Genomic DNA, 22,148 nt, shown 5'->3' on the forward strand with positions numbered 1-22,148 from the left:
CGAGTACCACACGCAACAAAATCCACACAAAATGTCACTTTATTTGCATGGAAATCCCTCTTTAATATCCTCACTTATACCAAAAAGTGCTTCTTGGCCACATTCATATTGCGTATGTATGATGCCTAGGCAATTCCAGGCCACTTTGAACCTCTCCCTCCCCCCCCCCCCCCCCCCCCCCCCCCCCCCCCCCCCTCTCTCTCTCTCTCTCTCTCTCTCTCTCTCACTCACTCACTCACACACACACACACACACACACACACACACACACACACACACACACACACACACATGTTGGCAAAAGTCTTTTCTTTATTTTGAAATCAACTAGTCTTGCTTGGTGGGCCTTGCTATATAACATCTATAGAATATAACATGAAATATGCAAATTGACTTTTAGCAGCTAGCATGACTAAAGAGAACAAAAGCAAGACTAATTTGAGAAGGGCGGCATTGCGTGAAAGGGATATACACTCAAAAAATGCTATAATGTTCATGGGATCAATTATTAGAGTTTATAGGAGTGGTCACAGTTGAGATTATATCCAAGCGAGGTTGTATTACAGATGAAATTTTTCATTGAATGGTTGCTAGCACAACAAAGGTGGATTTTGACTGTGTTTTGTCTTTCTTCTTTTATAGTTGTTTGTGTGTTGCCTTTCTTCTTTTGTAGTTATTCCCAGTACAATGAATGAGGACAATAATACATGTAACTTCACATTCTGTGTTATGGCATCGACAATTGATACAATTGATCTTATCTACGAGTGGTTTTTTTTCACAAAAAATGGTGAAGAATTGAAGCAATTCAGGGTCCGTTGCATGTCTTATAGAGCATGACATCTTGTAAAAAGCTACACGTAGCCAGTGGACCGAGCTTGTGATATGGCATGTGTTACAAAGCTCCCGTGTGTGGCTACAAACTGGGGGTAGTTGGGCAAGATCACCGAGCAAGAGAACACATTTGTTGCTGAAGGGATCTACCAATTTACTGGTTGTTACATTGACATTTTGTATTACTATAAGGTCAAAAGTCGTTTGGGTTAACATGGATAGCTCGTCTCTATAATTATAATATCTGCCTCTTCTATGTCCAAATATTACTCATCGGTCTCATAATGAATAGAGAGAGGATACTGTTGATTCGTGGTTGGTATCTTGAACTGATAATGGACTGTAAATAGAATACTGCTAAGCCTTGTTGTTTCCGCTCTGATGACAAAGTGGCCAACAATAATACAGAAGGGAGGGCAACATGAGTATCTATTTCATTTATCTGTCGACCTTGTTTATCGCTATATATGTGAGGTATGCCGTCACGCAGCAGAGATATACTTCTAGATTGTGAGTGAAGATGTCACATTGCATGCTTCAATCTTTATACAATGAAGTGAACTCAAACCATGACCTAGCATATGGACGGTAAGGTAGTTTCAAGTTGGCTGCAGTTTACTCTTTAGCTTATTGACGCTTGAACTGTAATCTTCTAGGTCTTGAGAAATTCATACTGACACCTAAGTACGAGAGAAACGATAGTATGGCATCGATTATTTAGACACCTAGTATGGTATAATTTATTTAAAGCTAAAGTAAAGATGCACAAGGTGAATTCACTACTGTGATACACCACATGCATTCACTACTTATGTATTCACTACCGTAATACATCACATACATTTGGCAAGCAACCGTCTGCAAAAAGTTACGTGTGTAACTCACGTGAAAATGTTGATCGACATTAAGTGTATAGTTCTGAAAACGAGATCCAAATAAAAAAAAGCAAAGGAAGTAACGCAGAAAGTTCTAAAACAAGAAAATAGATAAAGCATGAATGAATTGCAACAATAAATGAGGTGCTTTACTAACATGGAATCTTGTACTCCTGCTTTTTGATTGTCCAATCTACACGCCGCCGATATGTGAGTCAAGCTACAAAAAAGCAATGTGAATAGTTAAACATATCATCTTGCAATGAGACGTCACACTAAAAGTGCAAAGTATGTTGTGCACATCATATAGAGGTGCCATACAAAAGTATGGTGGAGAGTTGGCACTGTGGTCTCTCCAAAAAATTATAAGAAACGGAAGTCGTGCCCTGCCCCGTAGAGTTTATGTGTTGCGCCAAGCAAACGCATGCGCATGGAAAATTGGATACAGATAACGGACCTTGCAATGTTGTCGAGCTGGAGTAGCGCTTGTGCAATTGGAACGTGCAATGTTATGAATATATGTCCTCCCTGCCATACACAAAACATGCAAATGAAACTTTATGCTCTATGTCCTTTGATCAATATTACCTTCTCTCTCTCTCTCTCTCTCTCTCTCTCTCTCTCTCTCTCTCTCTCTCTCTCTCTCTCTCTCAGAGTTGTAAGCTGTTTCGATCAGCAATTATGTCTTCTTGCCTCCTTGCTGGCTAACGTGCGTTATGTATCAATACCAAATTGATGTCTGCATTTGCAACCGTCCGAACTTGATCCGATAGCTGCTGGGTACATGGATCTTTGCTCATAGAATCCACCACCAAATCATGGTTATTGGCAAGAAGAGAGCTCTGCTAAAGAGCAACGCTGCAGTATACTGTTGTTGCTAATCTCAACTGCGGCCGCATTGGCTCCCGCCTGCACGCGGTTTAGAAAGAGAATATCTTTACAAGCCACAATATTGGGCCACATCGTCTGTAAAATTTTTGCTATCCCATCCAGTTATTGAATGGCCAACAGTGAACTATTGCTGTAGGCTAATAGGTCCTGACGTATTGGTATGCCTGTCTCCTGGTATGCCATTACTCTGAAGTCCTTGTTCTTCGACTTCTCCAGCATCAAATCTCTTCGTGTGGGAAAAAGAATTAGCTTCCGCTTCTGCTCTTTGACTATTCTTTTGATCCTAGTCCGATTGACTACTTGACTTTCGCTCAATGTTGTTGCATCTCCTTGGAGCTACACATTAATCAATCACTCCCATGGACACCATATTCTGCATTGAATTGGTCATGAGAGATGTTTCTGTTTGTCTGCAGATCGTTGTGAAATGCGTGTCCCATCAAATTTTCAGATAGGCTATCAGCAGAGTTGGACAAGGAGTGCGACTCAAGTCAGCAACTCTCAGACCATGACTTGCACTAGTGACAATATTCCCCAATGCCTTTCCGTTGACATTGAGCTCTCTCTCTGCTAAAAGCGCAAGTAGTTAGCACTGAAGCCGCTGGCTTAATTACTTGAGGACAACCATCACAACTTCAGTGAGATCGATCCTGCTAAGCTTTTCTGCCCTCATGTCCACTTCGACGTCTATTATTTTCATTTCTTCGGCCTCCTCCAATTGCATTGCCAACACCCTGATAGCATCAGCAAAAAAATGTGTTGAACGGGCGAGTTTTGGTGGTTCGCGACTCCAGATTAGGCCAACTGATCATCGATTGAGATCTCATTATCTTCTGTTTCAGTAGCACTAGAACAGACCTCTGCCATTGGTTGATCGCACGAAATATCTGATCTTTGAGAATGCTCATCAAGTCGGCAAGCATCCGAAGTACCCTCTAGCTTGATGATCTAGGAAATATAACCAGGGTTTGAAAGGTCTTTGGTACTCTTTTCCGGTTCTGCTGGGCTTACTGCTTCACATGTAAACTGCGCGGAAAATAATTGGTGTGAATCTTGAGAATTAGGCATGGGGATCTGCTGCATATCATTTCCATGAACACTGAAGGATGGCGGAGGGCACAGGGTTGGCACGAGAGTATATACTTGGAGCGGAATAATGCAGTCCATAACTAGTTGTGTCTGCCGAAAAGAGCTAAGTAAGGTAGTTGAATCTGGACATACTCTTCAACTCACCACTGGGTCTTGTTGCACAATAAACTGCTATGATTGCTATGTGGGGAAGGCACAAGTAGGCTGCACTGCAAAAGAAGACCGATTAGGAGGCGCAAGTAGGTTTCACTGCAAAAGAAGGCCGATTAGGTATTAAGGCTTCACGGCAAAAGAAGGCCGATTTGAAGCTCCGACCTGCTTCTGGGGAGCAGAGCGAACTGCTTCTGTACGAGAGCAGGTTTTTTTATTTAATTCACTTGGCAGCTTTTCGCGCGGAGTTTTTTTTAGAGATTTTCATTAGAGTTTTTGAAATTTAAATCTAATGCCACGTGGTGGCTTCTGCATTCAGGTACTGCAAAAAGCACCTTGGGCTCACCAAGTAAAGACAAGATACTAGGTGGGCAAAAATAATATGAAATGAAAAGAATGAACTGGTCCGCAAGTGCCTTATTCTTCCAATCTGAACCCTTACATTTTCTCAACCTAACATTGGGGTCAAGAACCAAGCCCCTAACAAAAAAAACCATCTAATGAAATATAATTTTGTTACACGTCAATAAAACAAAACCATCTAATGAAATATAATTTTGATGTAAATATTGATTTATCTTTTTGTTTCTTGTGTTTGCAATTTTGATATCAAAGGCGATGTGGTGCCGTGTGTGGGATCTCTTCATTTATACCCTGAACTTGGAACAATAGCAGTGAATTCCTAAAAAGGTACATACTTCACCGAGATGGAGAGACATGGCAAAAAGAAATTAGTATTATGATCTTGCAAATTTGAGATTTAGACGTTTAAGTTTTCTCATCTTTCACTTCTTAGTCTTACGACCACTATGTGCATGCATTTCTCGAATGTCTAATTCTTATGTATATGAAAACTCACACACATTTCCAACGCTCTTACCTGTTCCCTACCTTGTTCGGCTTCCCATGCACTCTAGTTTAGGTTAATTTAGTCCTAATCATCTTCAAAGGTCGGTACAATTACAATCCCACACATCAAACATGTGGGATATTGTTTTGGGGGGTGCTACCATTTAACGAACGGAGAATGAGCGAGCAAGGGCAAAATTCATGTAGATCCTAGCTATTAGGGTAATTAAGTAGTGGATATTTTTTTAAAACACAAACTTCTTGGAGCTGTATCAGATAGAAAAATACTTCATCACCTGATCATGATGATTAGAACTCCACTCCAATTTCTTAAGGATCCTCCTGTTGTACTATTTGACTATTCTCTAAATCACTCCTTATCAATGCCATGTACACCATGCTAGCTAACAATTTGATTGTGTCATTGTTAGATTCTCCACTACACATTTCTCATCATCAAAATGATCACTGTGAAATAGGCTCTCTTATTCTAGTTCTTTACCTCTCCTTTATGTCTATCTATCATTTCTCTCTCTACCTTCTCTCTGTTTCTCTCAATGTCTCTTCTCTCTCTCTCTCTCTCTCTCTCTCTCTCTCTCTCTACCATTATCACCACCACCACCCAATACATCTTCCCCAACATAATTGTACAGAGTTCTATTGATGTATTCCATTCATACAACTTTTACGCTTCCAATCCAATGATTTATTCAAATCATTGCAAATGTGCTACGATAAAAAGGTTTTCATTATGAAGCAAATGATGATTTGGTGTTAAATTGTTATTTCCGCCATGCTTGAGTCCTAGTATACCACTAGATCCTTTCTATCCTTGTCAATTCATGTCCATGCTATAACCATTAGACAGAGGTTGGGATCTAGGAGGGCCTTTCTATCTTCATGATATTATGAAGGTGCTTAACATGTTGACGAATAGGTGCACGTCATGTGTGCACGAATAGTGGGTGTATAAGAGAGGTGTAAAAGTGGTCAAGGATACCCTTCCCAAAAGAGAAGATGGAGAGTTTTATGGCGTTGGCCTCCATAACTCCTATATACCATCTCAAATTTGAGTGGCGAATATAAATCTATGATATATACGCCGATCTCTTCCCAGAGATATGTTGCTTGATATCCATTAGATTTTAACTTTCATTTTGGGAGGGAAACCAGAATAGTTGTTTTGCATGTTTGAATTCAAAAGATGTCCTTTGATTCTTTTTTAATATTTAAGGTTTGAATCCTTTATACTGCCAAATAAAAGAGGTCCTTCTAGACCTCATTCTCTTCCTAATGATTTCTTATTCAAATGTCCCCAAGCACCTCTTCCTTGAGAACATCTTGTTTATACCATCATAGTGATCCTTGAATTGTGCTGACGGGAGCAAAGCGAACCCCGAACTTCGACGGCCTCTAAAACACCGGGGACCGAATGGCGCGCCTCGAGCCTGTCATGGTAAAGCAAACAGGGGGGGCACCACCTAGCTTCAGCGGCTAGGACGCAAACAACACACCACCATAACAAAGTTTTCATCCAAGAGAGATGGATGCTTGGGAGTAATGATGAAAAGGAAAGGGAATGAGATCAAGTGAGAGAGAGAGAGAGAGAGAGAGAGAGAGAGAGAGAGAGGGAGGGGGTATAGCGGCTTAGTACTTAGGCATCACAAAAGGATGACGAATCCGCACACCCTTCACACATACACAAGCTCACTCCAAAACACAAGACTAGGTGACAATTCCGCACACCTCACATGGGCAAAACATTGCAAGAAAACATACTCACAAAACCTCAAGCTTTATTTAGAGAATTAGGCGATGAAATGGGGAGCATAGGGTAGGGGAATGAGAAGGGAGAGAGTGGTAGAGCACATGGCGGATAGGTGGGAGTTGATGGCGAAGACTCGCACGAGGATTATGGCCATCATCCTTAATATAGTTGCCCTTCATCTTCCATAGCCAAGGGTGCAGAGGTCATGCTCAAGACAAGCATGGTGATTGCGGTGATGGTGATGGTGTGGGTGTGTGTGTGTGCACTAGGCACACACAGTGCATAGTGTGTTCTTTGGTGATGTTGTGTGTTTTTGTGTGATGGTGACCCCTCTTTATATAGGGGAGGAGGGGGGGGGAGAAATTCTAGAATTTAGAAATGAAGAAATCATTATCTACATAGGCCATGTGACTGTGGGCCCCACTTGTCTGGCTGTGTGTATATGTGCCAGAACAGCAGTCTCATGAGAGAGAGACTAAGAGAGAGAGATGGGTTGATGAAAAAAAGTGAGAGGTGACATGGAGAATAAAGTAATTACAAGAGGGGAGAGAGGGGAGTGTGTTCAGAGGTGAATCTGTGTGTAGATGTGTGTGAACACAAGAAAAATCAGGTAACCACCGGGTGGGGATGGGTCTGTGGGCACCTTTTTCAGTGAAACTGAGTGTGTGTGAGTGTGGGGGAGGTTATTTAGCTACAAGACAAGAGACATGGCGCCCTTTAGAGAGAGAGGGGGGTATTTGGGTCATGGGATATGATAGGAGAGAGAAAGAGGGGGTGGGGTATACTATTTTGGAAGATAGGGTAAGTTGCATGTGAGTTAGGGTGCATTATTGGTGAGTTATAATGCATTATTGGTGAGAGGTGGGGTAGCTTGAGGGGAGAGAGAAAGGAGAAAGGACAAGGGGAAGAGAGAGGGGGTTGACCTTTTGAGTGGAGGAGAGGAAAAGGGACACCCGGCGGGGCAACAGTGAAGAAAAAGGAGGCAAGGTGGGGATGGGCTACCCTGCAGGCATGAGGTGGCCTATTTTACCTTTCTTATATATTTACATAATCATACTTTATTGTTTTCTTACTTTTTCCAATGCCTTTTATCACTCCCTTCATAAGAGGGGGTTTTCATGGGGTGGGGACGAGAGAAGAGGGGTATGGGAGCTTGGCTTGTGAAACGCCCCCATCATTAGCCCTCCCCTTTTGGCTAGAGGCATTCATATGTCTAGCTCATCTGTTTGATCATTATTGTCGGAGGTGGCGGCTGATGGTGTGTCCTCATCTGGAATGTCAATTGGTGGAGCCTGGCAAATCGAAGAAAATAAGGTTTAAGTCGCCAACCATTTACCCTGGTTTTATGAAGTTTTCCATCAGCCTCCATAAGCTGGTAGCTTCCATTGGCATACTTTTTCTTGATGATGAAAGGGCCTTCCCATCGGAGCAGGAGTTTCTTATCCTTGCGCGTGTCGAAGCGATTGTCGTAGCGGAGCACCAACATTCCTTTCTTCAATTCTTTTTTCCGGAGATGCTCGTTAAAGCTAAGCCGTCTATGCTCTGCTTGTGCTGCATAATAATTTATTGCTTCTTCTCTGTCCAGCTGCAGTCTTTCTAAGTTGATGATGTGATCTCTCAAATGCATGTTGGGTTGTTGAAGTTGGCTTGCCATTACTCTGAGACTTTGTAGTTGCACTTCAATGGGCAAGATTGCTTCCTTACCAAATACTAGATGATACGGTGTGAATCCCAAGGATGTACGAAATGAAGTTCTGTAGGCCCATAAAGCTGGTAGTAGATACTTATCCCAGTCTTCGGGATGATTGTTTACCTGCTTGGTAATAATTTTAGAAACCATTCCATTTACCTTTTCAACTAGGCCATTACATTGAGGGTAATATGGTGAAGAGTGCCTCCTTGTAATGCCCAGTTTCTGCATTAATTCTCCTACCAAGTCTGCTCTGAAACCTGGCCCTCTATCAGAGATGATCTCTAAAGGTGTGCCAAACCTACAGCATATGTGCTCGTAGATAAATTTAGCTACCTCTACCGCTGTGATTCTAGTGGTGGCTGTAGCCTCTGCCCATCTAGTCATGTAGTCGACCCCCATGATAATGTAGAATTTTCCTGAGTTGGCCCTAGGTAATGGCCCAATGGCATCGATACCCCATTTTTCAAATGGGCCATATGAGAGAATAGGTGTCTGTGGTTTAGGCATAAGTGACCTAGTGCCGGCCTTTTGACACAACTTACACATTTTGCACCAATGGTGTACATCACGGTTGAGGCTAGGCCATATGAAGCCTGCCTGCAAGATTTTCCTACTTGTTATGTCTAGGGCAAAGTGACCACCACAAACCCCGTCGTGACAGCTAGCAATTACTCCCGTGATTTCCTGAGAGAGAGGGACCTTCTTGAGTATTTGGTCCTTACCCTTACAGTACAAACCGTCATTGATGAGTCGATACCTTGTGGCCTTCCGCGTCAGCCATTGCTTCTGTCCCTTTGTTAAATCTGATGGGCATTCCCCTGTTTCCAAAAAATGCATGATGTCAGGCAATGCATCACTTCCTTGAAATAGAGGGAGCTTTAGTTTTATTGCTCCAACCACCACTTCCTGTAGTCTTTCACTTGCTAGGGCATCTGCTTCTTGGTTTTGAGCCCTTGGGATATGGTGTATTTGAACTTCTTCAAACTTACCCAACAAGGTTTTTACACCACTTAAGTGAGTCCTTAAATTAGGATTCTTGCATGTCCATGCTCCATTTACTTGCCTTACCACAAGTAGAGCATCCCCCAATACATTAAGGCGTTGTACACCTTGCGAGACGCACCATTGTAGACCCTTGGTTAGTGCTGCATACTCAGCTTCATTGTTAGAATGTGAATCTAACAATTGGCCCAATGAAAATACCTTTGTCCCTTTGTCATCAGAGACCACTATGCCTGCAGCTGCTTTGTCGGACGCTCGCTTGTACGCTCCATTAAAGTAGAGAGAGTATGCTCCTTCTACCATCGGTGGTACTGGAGGTAATCGGACTTCTCCTTCCTTAGATTGCTTCTCCTTCCTTTCAAAGACTTGGTAGGTCATGAGTCCCCCCAAACTTGCCCTTGTCGTGCTTTCTACCTGTACCGTGTAGTCAAACTCTTGCAGACGAACTAGCCATTTAGTAATTCTAGCAGACACATCCATGTGTTGTACAGCATAGGGAAATATTTCATCCGTGGTTAGAATCACAAATTGCTTAGGCAGCAAATATGACCTAAACTTTGTAGTTGCAAATCTAAGAGCTAGGACTAAGTGTTCCACATGGGTGAAACCTTTCTCTCCTGCTGTCATCATTCGACTGGAGAAGTAGATTGGCCTCATGAAAGATGTCGTCGTATCCTTTTGGAGTAGCACAACCCCCAATGAGTCATCACCAACACTTGAGGTGACATAGAATTTTTCATCCCACTTAGGTGGTGAGATAGTTGGCAGAGTGGCTAAGACCTCCTTTACCTTGTTGTAGTGATGTTCGCTTTCCTCGTCCCAAGTAAAAGTTGATCTTTGAGTGAGTTGTTGCAGTGGTAGAACAAGTTGGGATAGTAGATGTATGAATCTACTTAAGTACCTCACCTTCTGTAGAAAAGAGACCAGTTGACGTGCGGTCCTTGGTGAAGGTAGGGCTATGAGTGTGGACACCTTACTTGGGTCGGCGTTGATACCTCTTGCTGAAATTTCATGGCCTAGTAGAATGACTTTACTCTCCCCAATGTGACATTTATCCACATTTAATTGCCCACCTAGGCTCTGCAACTTGGCCAAACCTTCAGTTACCTTTTCTAAATGTGAAATACGGGAGCTATATATACAAAAATCATCAATGAACACTCTTATGGATGTTCCAAAGAACGGTTGAAAAACATATGTGACATATCTTTGGAATGTGGCAGGTGCATTTGTGAGACAAATGGCATAACCCTGTATGCAAAACAACCCCATGGCGTGATAAAAGTGGTTTTTAGCTGATCTTCCAAGGCTATGCGTATTTGAAAATATCCAGAATAACCATCACAGACGGTATAGCATTCAAAACCCGTTACTTCATTCAGAATTTCATCCAAGAAAGGGAGAGGAAAGTGGTCTCTCTTTGTAGCTGCATTTAGTGGTTTGTAGTCAACACAGACCCTCCACTTACCATTCTTTTTAGGCGTCACCACTACGGGTGACACCCATTCTGAGTTTTCTACAGGATAGATGAATCCCGCCTCCAGCAGTTTCCTTACCTCGGCCAAGAGTGCCTTTTCTTGTATGACCCCCAATCGTCGTAGCTTTTGCACAACTGGTTTTACCCCTTCCTTCAGCTTAATATGATGTTCCACCACTGTAATTCCTGTGATTCTTTCATAGTTGTCAATGAACAGGTTAGGAAATCCCATCAACATTTGCAAAAAACTATCTTTCTCCTCAAGTGTTAATTCCGTAGACAACATACCCTTCAACCTACTTCCTCCTAGGCCAGGTGATTTTCTCTCCTCTTCATTGGGTTTCCCTTTTGGTGATGGATCACCAGTTGTGCTTACCCTTTGTGGATCCTTCATAATGATACCCATCACATCAATGGAACTGTCACTTTCGTCGGTGGATGTGGTCTCCTCCTCAGAACTGGAAGATTCGCTAGTGGTTTCATCTGCCGATGTTTCCAGATTCATTTGCTTCTGCTTGCCAATCCTTATGTCGTAGTAGATTGTCTCCCCTTTCTTACCAGTCATGCGTAGAAGGCCAGTACCCCAGCCTGTTTTGCCTTCATAGCCATCAACCATGGCATTCCCAAAATTAGTGGATAGCCCTCCCCCTTAGTAGGAATTACAAAAACATCTACCTCTACCTCAGTGTTGAAAGCTTTGATTTTCACGGCACTTACCACACCCACACACTTTACTTTTGTGTTGTTTGCCATCTTTGCCTTGCATGGAGAAGGCCTGTCAACCTCGAGCCCTAATCGAAGCATCATAGCTTCGCTCATTACACAGATTTGTGCACCTCCATCAATGTAGGTGTTTCCAACCCTCTTTCCTTTTATGTTTACGTCGACAATTGGAAGGATGTCATCCATGTTGCATCCCGAAATTGCTCCGGCTACCTTTGTTTTGGGGCGTCTTGTACTTACCATTTTAGACCATTGTCGCCTTACTTTTGGTGCAAGATGTAGCAGCTGTGGCCATGTAATCTTCGGTCCTTACTCTGCCACATCCAATGTTAGATCATAGGGCTTAGAACTTTCCCCTAGCTGGAAGTCGGTGATGCCCAATTTCCGTTGTGGCCTGGATGGCCTCTTGCTAGTTTCTCCTCTCATGCTTCTCTCATCATCTGATTGTGTAGCTTTCTCCCTCCTAGCTCTTTTCACAGTCATGGCTTCAAGTGGTTCTAAAAAGGTTACCTTCTCCTTACCCTTGTCCCTCTCCTTTGCTCTGGGTGGATCCACTACTATGGCTTTTCCTTTCTCTTCTAGATTTATGATGTTTACAGGGCAATCAGGTGGTGGGGCTGGTGGAAGACGTGGGATGGATGCTTGTAGTGGTGTCTGGGGTGGATGTAGAATTTGTGTTGGTGGGGGTGGTGCTCGGGGTGGGGGTGTTCTTTCTCTAGGGGGTGACAATTGGTTCCTCCTACCTCCTCTATTATAGTTTTGTCGTGGTTTGGGACAGTAGTACATACCGTGACCGTCTTCTCCGCAGTTGTAGCAATGATACTCCCTGTTTTTTCGTCTTGCTCTTCCAGGGTCTTGATCTCTTTCTTGACTCCTCCCTTGTTGTATTAAGTGGACAGACAAATTCTGCAGTTGGTCAGTAATATGGGCCAACATATCTTGTTGGTCATCTCTTACCCCAAGAGCCGGTGGTGGTGGTGGAATGGTGGTTGTCGTAGTTTCTGGTCGACGCGATGTTCCTGATTCTGTTGACTCGGTTTCTTTGGCTTTCATTCGCAGCTTCTTGTCTTTAAGGCGAGCAATCTCAACGGCTAACTCGTACGTAGCCGGGAATCTACCTTTCACCTTCTCCTTGAGAAGCGGCCATAAGCAATGCGTGAACCGATCTTTTTTTAGGAAATCGGGTGCAGCTTCCCCCCTTGCCAGTGACTCAACCCACCGTTCCCACAAATCCACAAATTTGGACTCATAGGTGGCATATTCTAAAAGACCCTCCTGCTTTAAGTCTCTCAACTTGTCCCACAACTTTTCTGAAGTGGTACCTCTCCCAAAGTGCCTCTTAAAAGCGGTTTTTAAGGGTTCCCAGTCATCCTTGGTTGCTTGTGGAAGTGCATTGTACCATGATCTAGCTTCTAGCTTCATGAGATGCTTAAAGATTCTAACCCGGGATTCATCCGTATCTTTGTTGCTCACTACACATGCTACTTCAAAGTCATCTAGGAAGTCTGTTACCAAATCCTCCCCCTTCTTTCCTTTAAATGTTGGAAATGATACACTTGCCATGATTACTGAGAGAGAGCTAGAAAGACACACTGCTTAACTTGCAATAGTTTTTTTCTTCTTTACAAGGAGGCGTGTATACCCTCTTATACTAGGACATAGATTAAAACTTCAAACGGTACATTGCCTTGTACCAAAGGTAGGACAAATGGTTGATCTGATGCCAGAACCTCAAAAAATCGCTCCCCACCCAACATGGTGTCAATGATGTGCTGGTAGTGAGCCTTCAAATCCAGTATTACCTTGATTGAGCGTACACGTGTTGGTATGTGTGATCTGTCTTGAGGTAGGTTGTACTGATTCATGTGAAGCTTAGAGGTGCTTAGTCACTGTCCAAGCTTGTGGGAGAGGGTGGTGTTCTTTCCTAAAACAAACTCAGTAGATCCCTAGTTTCTCTAGTGAGAGTGTGAGCCAATGATTCCGTTATCTGTGCTGCAGCATCAGGTGCGACTTGAAAATTGACTGTGATAATTACCTCGGTGACTTGAGTTACCCGATTCTCAAAGTAGAATAGTGTTGATTCTCTATTGTGTAGAGCTCCTTCCATTTTGTTGTTGTGGGTTTGTTGTAGGTTGCGGACATGGTTTCGACCTTCTCCTTCTTCTTCTTGGCACTTGGCCTATGTATATCCACTAGGTTTGGCGTGTTGGTTGACTCTCCCACTGCAAATCGATTACCGTTACGCCTGGCACTCGAGCTTCGATGGAGATGCGGAGTTCGTCTAGTTGTGCTTGGAGCTCTTCTTCTTCTGTCGTCCAATTAGCAAATCCTGCTAGCCATTCATCCATTCACAATAGTTTAGGGGTTTCAGTCTTGTAAACTGAAAGGTTTCATGAAAAGATCCTCAGTGGGGGCACCAAATGACGGGAGCAAAGCGAACCTCGAACCCCGACGGCCTTTAAAACACCGGGGACCGAATGGCGCGCCTCGAGCCTGTCATGGTAAAGCAAACAGGGGGGGGCACCACCTAGCTTCAGCGGCTAGGACGCAAACAACACACCACCATAACAAAGTTTTCATCCAAGAGAGATGGATGCTTGGGAGTAGTGATGAAAAGGAAAGGGAATGAGATCAAGTGAGTGAGAGAGAGAGAGAGAGAGAGAGAGAGAGAGAGAGAGAGAGAGAGAGTGAGGGAGGGGGTATAGCGGTTTAGTACTTAGGCATCACAAAAGGATGGCGAATCCGCACACCCTTCACACATACACAAGCTCACTCCAAAACACAAGACTAGGTGACAATTCCGCACACCTCACATGGGCAAAACATTGCAAGAAAACATACTCACAAAACCTCAAGCTTTATTTAGAGAATTAGGCGATGAAATGGGGAGCATAGGGTAGGGGAATGAGAAGGGAGAGAGTGGTAGAGCACATGGCGGATAGGTGGGAGTTGATGGCGAAGACTCGCACGAGGATTATGGCCATCATCCTTCATTTAGTTGCCCTTCATCTTCCATAGCCAAGGGTGTAGAGGTCATGCTCAAGACAAGCATGGTGATTGCGGTGATGGTGATGGTGTGGGTGTGTGTGTGTGCACTAGGCACACACAGTGCATAGTGTGTTCTTTGGTGATGTTGTGTGTTTTTGTGTGATGGTGACCCCTCTTTATATAGGGGAGGATGGGGGGGAGAAATTCTAGAATTTAGAAATGAAGAAATCATTATCTACATAGGCCATGTGACTGTGGGCCCCACTTGTCTGGCTGTGTGTATATGTGCCAGAACAGCAGTCTCATGAGAGAGAGACTAAGAGAGAGAGATGGGTTGATGAAAAAAAGTGAGAGGTGGCATGGAGAATAAAGTAATTACAAGAGGGGAGAGAGGGGAGTGTGTTCAGAGGTGAATCTGTGTGCAGATGTGTGTGAACACAAGAAAAATCAGGTAACCACCGGGTGGGGATGGGTCTGTGGGCACCTTTTTCAGTGAAACTGAGTGTGTGTGAGTGTGGGGGAGGTTATTTAGCTACAAGACAAGAGACATGGCGCCCTTTAGAGAGAGAGGGGGGTATTTGGGTCATGGGATATGATAGGAGAGAGAAAGAGGGGGTGGGGTATACTATTTTGGAAGATAGGGTAAGTTGCATGTGAGTTAGGGTGCATTATTGGTGAGTTATAATGCATTATTGGTGAGAGGTGGGGTAGCTTGAGGGGAGAGAGAAAGGAGAAAGGACAAGGGGAAGAGAGAGGGGGTTGACCTTTTGAGTGGAGGAGAGGAAAAGGGACACCCGGCAGGGCAACAGTGAAGAAAAAGGAGGCAAGGTGGGGATGGGCTACCCTGCAGGCATGAGGTGGCCTATTTTACCTTTCTTATATATTTACATAATCATACTTTATTTTTTTCTTACTTTTTCCAATGCCTTTTATCACTCCCTCCATAAGAGGGGGTTTTCATGGGGTGGGGACGAGAGAAGAGGGGTATGGGAGCTTGGCTTGTGAAAAGCCCCCATCAGTGCTCCTATACGCCAGTACTATTCTGAACCATTTTCCCTTCCAAATATCCCCAACCCGTGGTTGTGCAACTATCATTTATCTTAATCTATCAGTATACATTATGTGGTGGTAGGAACTTGGGATTTATTGAATAAACTCAAGCTTGATGCTTGTCGGGAGATGGGCTCATATGAAACACAATGAACTTGTGTCCTTATGAGCACAACTCATGCTTGTTGAGTAGTTAAAACAAAGGTGATCATGCCACCTTAGTTCTTGATTGCTAGCATGTGCACTCTCCAACATGGAATTTTTTGATTGTGTGGTAGGTGCCCTCAATGTGTAAGTATAGTTCTTCTTTGCTAGTAGCCTGCAATCTCCCCAGCACGGTGCAATCCCACCAAGTGCACCATTTTTTGATTTTAGGGTAGGCCTTATTACTGACCAACTATAGTTCTTCCTTGCTAGCATCGTGCAATCTCCCCTCAAGAACAAGGGCCTCCATAGAGCTCCAATGGAGCTTGACCATATTGTGCCTTTGTTGAGACTTGGATTGATGCTTAATGGGTCCATGATTGAAGATGACATGTAGCAATTCTTTTGGTAGGCAAACACGACCATCTTTGAAGATAGCTTCCTCCATATACTCTTGCACCAAACTTGGAATGCCCACCTCCACACATGCAACTTCTCTTCCACGCCTCTTCATCTACTCACATTGCATGCAGTGATTTGAGCATTCCCTTTTTATTCCCATTTTTTTAAAGCATGAGCTTAGTGCTCACCAGGCCCTTCTATCTTGTGTTTCAAAACTCTATACAAAAGAGCCTGGTCAACACAACATACGCAATCTCAGACATGCAACATCTTTCAGTTGAAGCAGCCATAGGTGGGCAAAAAAGTGCCAATGGCATTGGAGTGAGGCATGGCCAAAAGCAGTCCGTGGGGGCAAAGTGGTGGCTTTGGCAAGTCACAAGAGCCACAATCAAGGCAAAGGAAGTGAAGGAGGTCATGAACAACAGTGGATAAGAGAGGCACAACTTTGAGTTGTCAGAAGGCAGAAATTCGACAATAGCGGAAGGAAGAGGGGGCTAGCTGCTCCCGCCTACAAGTAAGACAAAAAGAAAGACAGCTACGATCGGCAAAAACGGAGTTGACTACGTAAATATTTCTATTTCCCTCAGTAAATCCTGTGGCAATGGTTGAATGCTTGCCTTACTTAGCTGGTCACTAGCTATCCTGTGCATTCCATCACACCCAAGCTGCAAAAGCATCCAGGCTGCTAGTGTACACGCTAGTTGGACCTTCTTTGTGTTGTTTCTATGTTGATATAGAGATTAGCTCAACCGGACCTTTCCAAGTTGCATTTCCAAACGCTTTTGAGAAAGGCATGGTGAGCACAAAATCGAGTGATTCAAATCTACCACTGGATTGTTTGCCTTTAAAGCACACCACTCTCCTCAAACCCTAATCGGTTTGTAGCACCCTAACAACTAAGAAGGGTCTCCCAAAAAACTGAGTCAAGTCCCAAGGAGTCTGAATGGCATCTCACCCACAAAGAAAATATACAAGAAGTGTCTACCCTTAACAATGTTATATACATCGAGAGTGCTAGATGCTTTTAATGTGCCAACCATAACGCTATCATCACCACCAAGAGAAGGCCAAGTTGGACTTGGAGGGCCATAGTTGGTGCTAAATGAGCTCTGCTCCCCTAAACATGGTAGGGCAAGCTTCATGTGCAGCAAACCTCTACCCCTAGCAATTGATAAGAGCATCAAGTAGTGCTCTCCCCCTTGAACCAGGCCATTTGAACTTGCATTTCGAAACGCTACTCCATATGGCATGGTGAAGGAAGGCTGCTCACTTTAGTGTTGCCTCAAAAGGGTTATGTCCTTAATCATAACACATGGCCATTTGAACTTGCATTTTAAAACACTACCCCCTATCATTTAGTGAGGAAGACTGGTCGTTGGTCATGCTTCAAAATATTCACCACAAAAGCTCCACTCTTGTCCCCTTTAACCTTGCTTTTGGAAACACTCCCCAACAGGGTACGGTGACTCGTGAGGATAAACAATATTAATTTTGGATCAACATGCCCTATTCCTTGATTTTCTTTGCTCGCATTTTATCCATCACTTGTTTTTGTTAAGTATGGAGCCTAATTTACCCCTTGTAATTTTTTGTGGTAAAAACGCACATTTATAAGGCCCCCATTATGAGGAGAAGCCATCGTGTGTGAAGGAAAATCACTCACCGGAAACCAAAATTTTCATGGCCAAAATTCAGGGACTTTTTTTTCTTCACCGGAATATTCCTTTTCGTCGGAATATTATGGCCGGCCGGCGAAAAGTGGTCGAAAAACGATCGATCGGTTGGCGGTTGGCCGGTAGTCAATGGCCGGTCGCCGAATTCAAAAGCAGACTTGTCTTCTCAAGGACGGCCACACATGGGCGGATTGAAGGGTCCGATTTGGGCTTATTACACAAGGGCGGCTACACATGGCTGCCTCTCATGAGAGAGGGCAACCCTTTTGGCCTATAAAAGGAGGCCATTTTTACACACATGTCATAGTGTGAGGTTGATGCAACAAGGTGAGTGTGAGGTGGTGAGAGTGAAGCAAGGCGGGAGCTTCATTAAGGGTATAATCCCTTTGTAAACTACTTCTTGTTTTGAAGTACTAAAGCCATTGAGTGGCTGCTTTCCCGTGGACGTAGCCCACATTGGGTGAACCACGTATATTGTGTGTACTCTCTCTCTCTCTCTCTCTACTCTATAATCTCTTGTGTGTGAAATCTATCTCTCTCCATTAAGTAATCTACTCAAATATCTATTTAGCTACGTCATATTTCCTAACGGTTTTTCACTGCTTGTTAAGTGATATCACCCTTGTTTTGGATGTAGATGGTGTGGGATCCATACTAGAATTGTCTTCAAATTTTGAGAGATAATAAATTTATAGTAATCAAAAGAAAAATGATTTTTAAAAAAAGAGATTCAATATCTAGGCCGTATTATCTTCCAAGCAAGAATCCAAATGGACCCCGAAAAGTTAGAGGTAATAAAAAGATGGTCTATACCAACAAATCTTCATGAGTTAATAGCTTTGTAGGCATGTGTGCCTATTATAGATGCTTCATAGAAAATTTTCAAGTTAGAGGTAATAAAAAGATGGCCTATATCAACAAATCTTCATGAGTTAATAGCTTTGTAGGAATGTGTGCATATTATAGATGCTTCATAGAAAATTTTCATGGTCTCCTATGATAAACCCAAAATATTTGGCCTTGTTTGATCAGAAACATATACTCATACAGTCCTCTCTTTGAATAAGCATCTTTTTCCTCCTCCACCATTACCTCTTCTTCATCTAGTGGAAGCATCACAAAAATACACAAAACTCTTAGAAACATGTGCATACTTCTATTTAGAAGAGTTGTGCATACAGAGGTCCATGCATGGTTCGTGTATGTCACATAACTTCTTCATCGTTCTCTAGGGCCTAGAGAGAATAATTGGCAAGAAAAAGATGCTACTGAAAAATAGTAGAATATTATTAAAACATGAAACTAATACCATAGATGCATAGATCTCAACAAGAGATTTCTTTTAACTCCTAGGTTACACGACTCTGACTCCGGGAGGTAAAATTATGGCCGTTTTCGTAAAAAGCTATTCAACATATGTGGCAACCTGCTTCTATGATCTAGAGATTCCTCTCTATATGCAAAAACACCTTGCCTCCTCTTTTTAGAGCTTTTGGCTTCTTTTAGTAGCCTCCTCTCATCTTTTTAAACCAAACTTAGCTTACATGCTATAAAAAGCATGTAAAGTACCAAGCTTTAAGAAAACGAGCACGGAACATTCACAAATTTCACCTCTAAAGATAGATTCTCAATCATGAAGTCCTCCTCTTCAAGAAAACGCCAGCTTGCTTTTTGGAAATAAATTTTGTGTTTACAAGAAAGTATGTTCTAAATATAATTCTCATAAAAAGAATTCATAAATCATGAAAACCATATCGTAAAAAGTGACATTACCTCTCCCTTAAAATCATAGTCATCCTGGACTATGTCTTGCTTACTTCTTGGAGGTATTTTTGTCCCTTAAGAACGTTCCAAAATTTCATAGCTTCTCTACATCTTTGCATGATCCTTTGACTCAGTAACTTGGAATATTACTTTTACAAATATTGTCTCTCCACATTAAAGAGAGAGAATTAACTCAAATTGAATTTTAATCACGTAAATATTTTCTTAATGGCTGGTGTATGTTTCAAAAACATATAGCTCATTTGGAGTCTATCATGACCATTCCCGTTATGTTTGCATCTTTGATTTAGGCATTAAAAAGTATTTTCTCCCTTTTCTCCCTCTAGTTTAGAAGGAGGAAATCATGTTTTAAACCTCAAACTTTCTTGAAACATTGTAGGATGTTATAAATTAAATTTTAATTATTGAACTTTCACGAGGCTCTTACCAAATTACAATTTTGGTGACATTACCTCGACTGTGAGTTACTTATCTCTTGGGTAGTTAAGTCCCTCTTGAATGCTCCAGGGTTTCATGCTCCTAAAATTTGGTATTGCCATTCTCAATGATTTCATAGATTGAAATAAAACTTTACAGATATTATCTCTCTTAAGCAAGAAAGAAACAATGAAATAATCTTTATATCACTTAATTATACCCGATGGCCTTTGAATGTCCCAAAAACATATAGCTCATCTAGAGTCTGTCATAACCAATCCCATTACATTTGCATCTCTAATTTAGGCATTATAGAGAATTTTTCCTCTAGCCTAAAAGGACAAAATCATGTTTTAAGCCTCAAACTTTATTTTAACTCCTTCAAAACGTTGTAGGATGTTAGAAAATACTTTGATGGGGCTCTTACCAAAATACAATTTTGGTGACATTATCTTGCCCTTCCATTATAGTCCTCCTCAATTAAAAGTCATCTTAAGAAAAAAGAGACATTGTGCTAGCGGAACTTCATTTGAGTAACAACACCACTCCACACTAGGTGGCTATTTGTCTACACAGTGCTTGAGTGAATTACATAGTCTACCACATGTGTCTTCTTGCACATAAATATTACAAAAAATTAGAGCTTTAACGAATATATAAGAGAAATAAGGATAAAGTATTACTTCACTAATATCATTTTTACATCAATGTTTTGTTTGGTGTTCAACTCATATGAATATTTCAACTCATTTACATTGGTCATTGGACCATCTAGCTGCAATTCATTACTCAACAAAAGTCATCAAATTTTTCTCTTTTGAGCCGATCTATATATGTACATAGTTCTTACCTTTGAGTGGTGGCTTATCCACATTCTTGAGAAACCTTGGTGGTTGAAAATGTCCTCATGCTATTCAAATTCATGCTATGAATAATAAGTATCTCCATAAGAGGAAGTCATATGCTTACTTGTTGAGAGGCATAGCTTTTAGCCAACTAGGTGGCAACTTGAGCCTATAAACCAATCACGTACCCTTTTTGTAACTTGAAAGATTTTCTCTGTGACCATTTGGGTAATTTTGTATGAGGTTGGTGAAGTACACATTTCTCATGCTTCTAGATCTTGCTCGTGTTGAATTATTGATAAACCTTATTGGATGTGGCATAACAACCATTTGTTGAATGAATCTTAAAAGGCCTTTGATGCATAACATAATTATTATTTTCTTCATACCATGTAGTATTGTATGCTTTTATTTTGGTGTTTATATTGTTACTCTCATCTTTTGATTGCATCGATACAACATCCAAAGAGGAAGTAATTAATGCTCTTTTGGGAAGAGATCCATGACGGCATGCATGGTTTGAATCGCTTTCCCTCATTCGTAAAAATTATCAGGAATCTCAATATGACTTATTCTTTCCTCTCTTTGAGAGAAATCCATATGCATAAAAGATTTGAGATGTTATCCATATTAATGCTTCTCTTCTCAAATTAGAATCGCTTATTCAATGAAAGTAAGGCATTTTTTTATTATCATAAAAATTTTCTTTTTACTTCAATTCATTTCTTGATTGAAAAAGAGATAAATCTTTGAGAATTTTGAATCTCTACCTCATTATTTTGGATCAAACCACTCCATAGAGGAAGAAGCCAACCTTGTATCTGATACCAATGTAACGTAATTTGAGTAATCAACCGTCACCATCACTCCATAGAGGAAGAAGCCAACCTTGTATCTGATACCAATGTAACGTAATTTGAGTAATCAACCTTGTATCTGATACCAATGTAACGTAATTTGAGTAATCAACCGTCACCATCACTTGTAAAAAACAAAAAAGGGATTCATAATCGATTCACATAACCATAAGTAGATGCTAGAAACTTAAAGAGAGAGCTAAAGAGAGATGACATAGTACTGAGTGTCAGAATGGCTGACCCTCCTATAGGGATTTTTGTATTACTAAAGCTTGCAATGAAGCTAAATACAATCATGATTCTCATCTTGTCAATAAAGTGGTCTTTTTATAATGTGCCTACATAATAGTGTGCACTCATCAAGTCAACATTCTTTTGGCCTTCTTAGATAAAAAACATATACTCACAGAGTCCCCTCTTTGAAGAAGCAATACCATAGATTATGTTTTTTACGATATGTGTTTTATGATTTGCAAATTTTTTTGTGAGAATTATGATTAGAACATACTTAGAAGTCATTTTGTGAGAATTATGATTAGAACATACTTAGAAGTCATTTTTCTTATAAAAGCAAAAGTGCTTTCTAAAAAGCAAAAAGCACTTTTCAAAAATCAAGTGTGCTTTTTAATGTTTTTG

The 22,148-nt window shown here is 41.8% G+C and overlaps 1 protein-coding gene across 1 annotated transcript in view; it reads right to left on the minus strand.

Moving 5' to 3' along the window:
* Nucleotides 1-22,148, minus strand: part of LOC147463933 (uncharacterized) — a 59,578-nt gene that overhangs the window by 32,295 nt on the left and 5,135 nt on the right. Inside the window, exon 2 of the mRNA XM_086492000.1 lies at nt 21,470-21,550. Coding sequence (XP_086348126.1) covers nt 21,470-21,550 — 81 coding nt within the window. The remainder of the gene's footprint in view (nt 1-21,469; nt 21,551-22,148) is intronic.

Source organism: Adiantum capillus-veneris, chromosome 2, assembly GCF_014529385.1.
Source record: "Adiantum capillus-veneris isolate H3 chromosome 2, ASM1452938v2, whole genome shotgun sequence".
NCBI lineage: Eukaryota > Viridiplantae > Streptophyta > Polypodiopsida > Polypodiales > Pteridaceae > Adiantum > Adiantum capillus-veneris.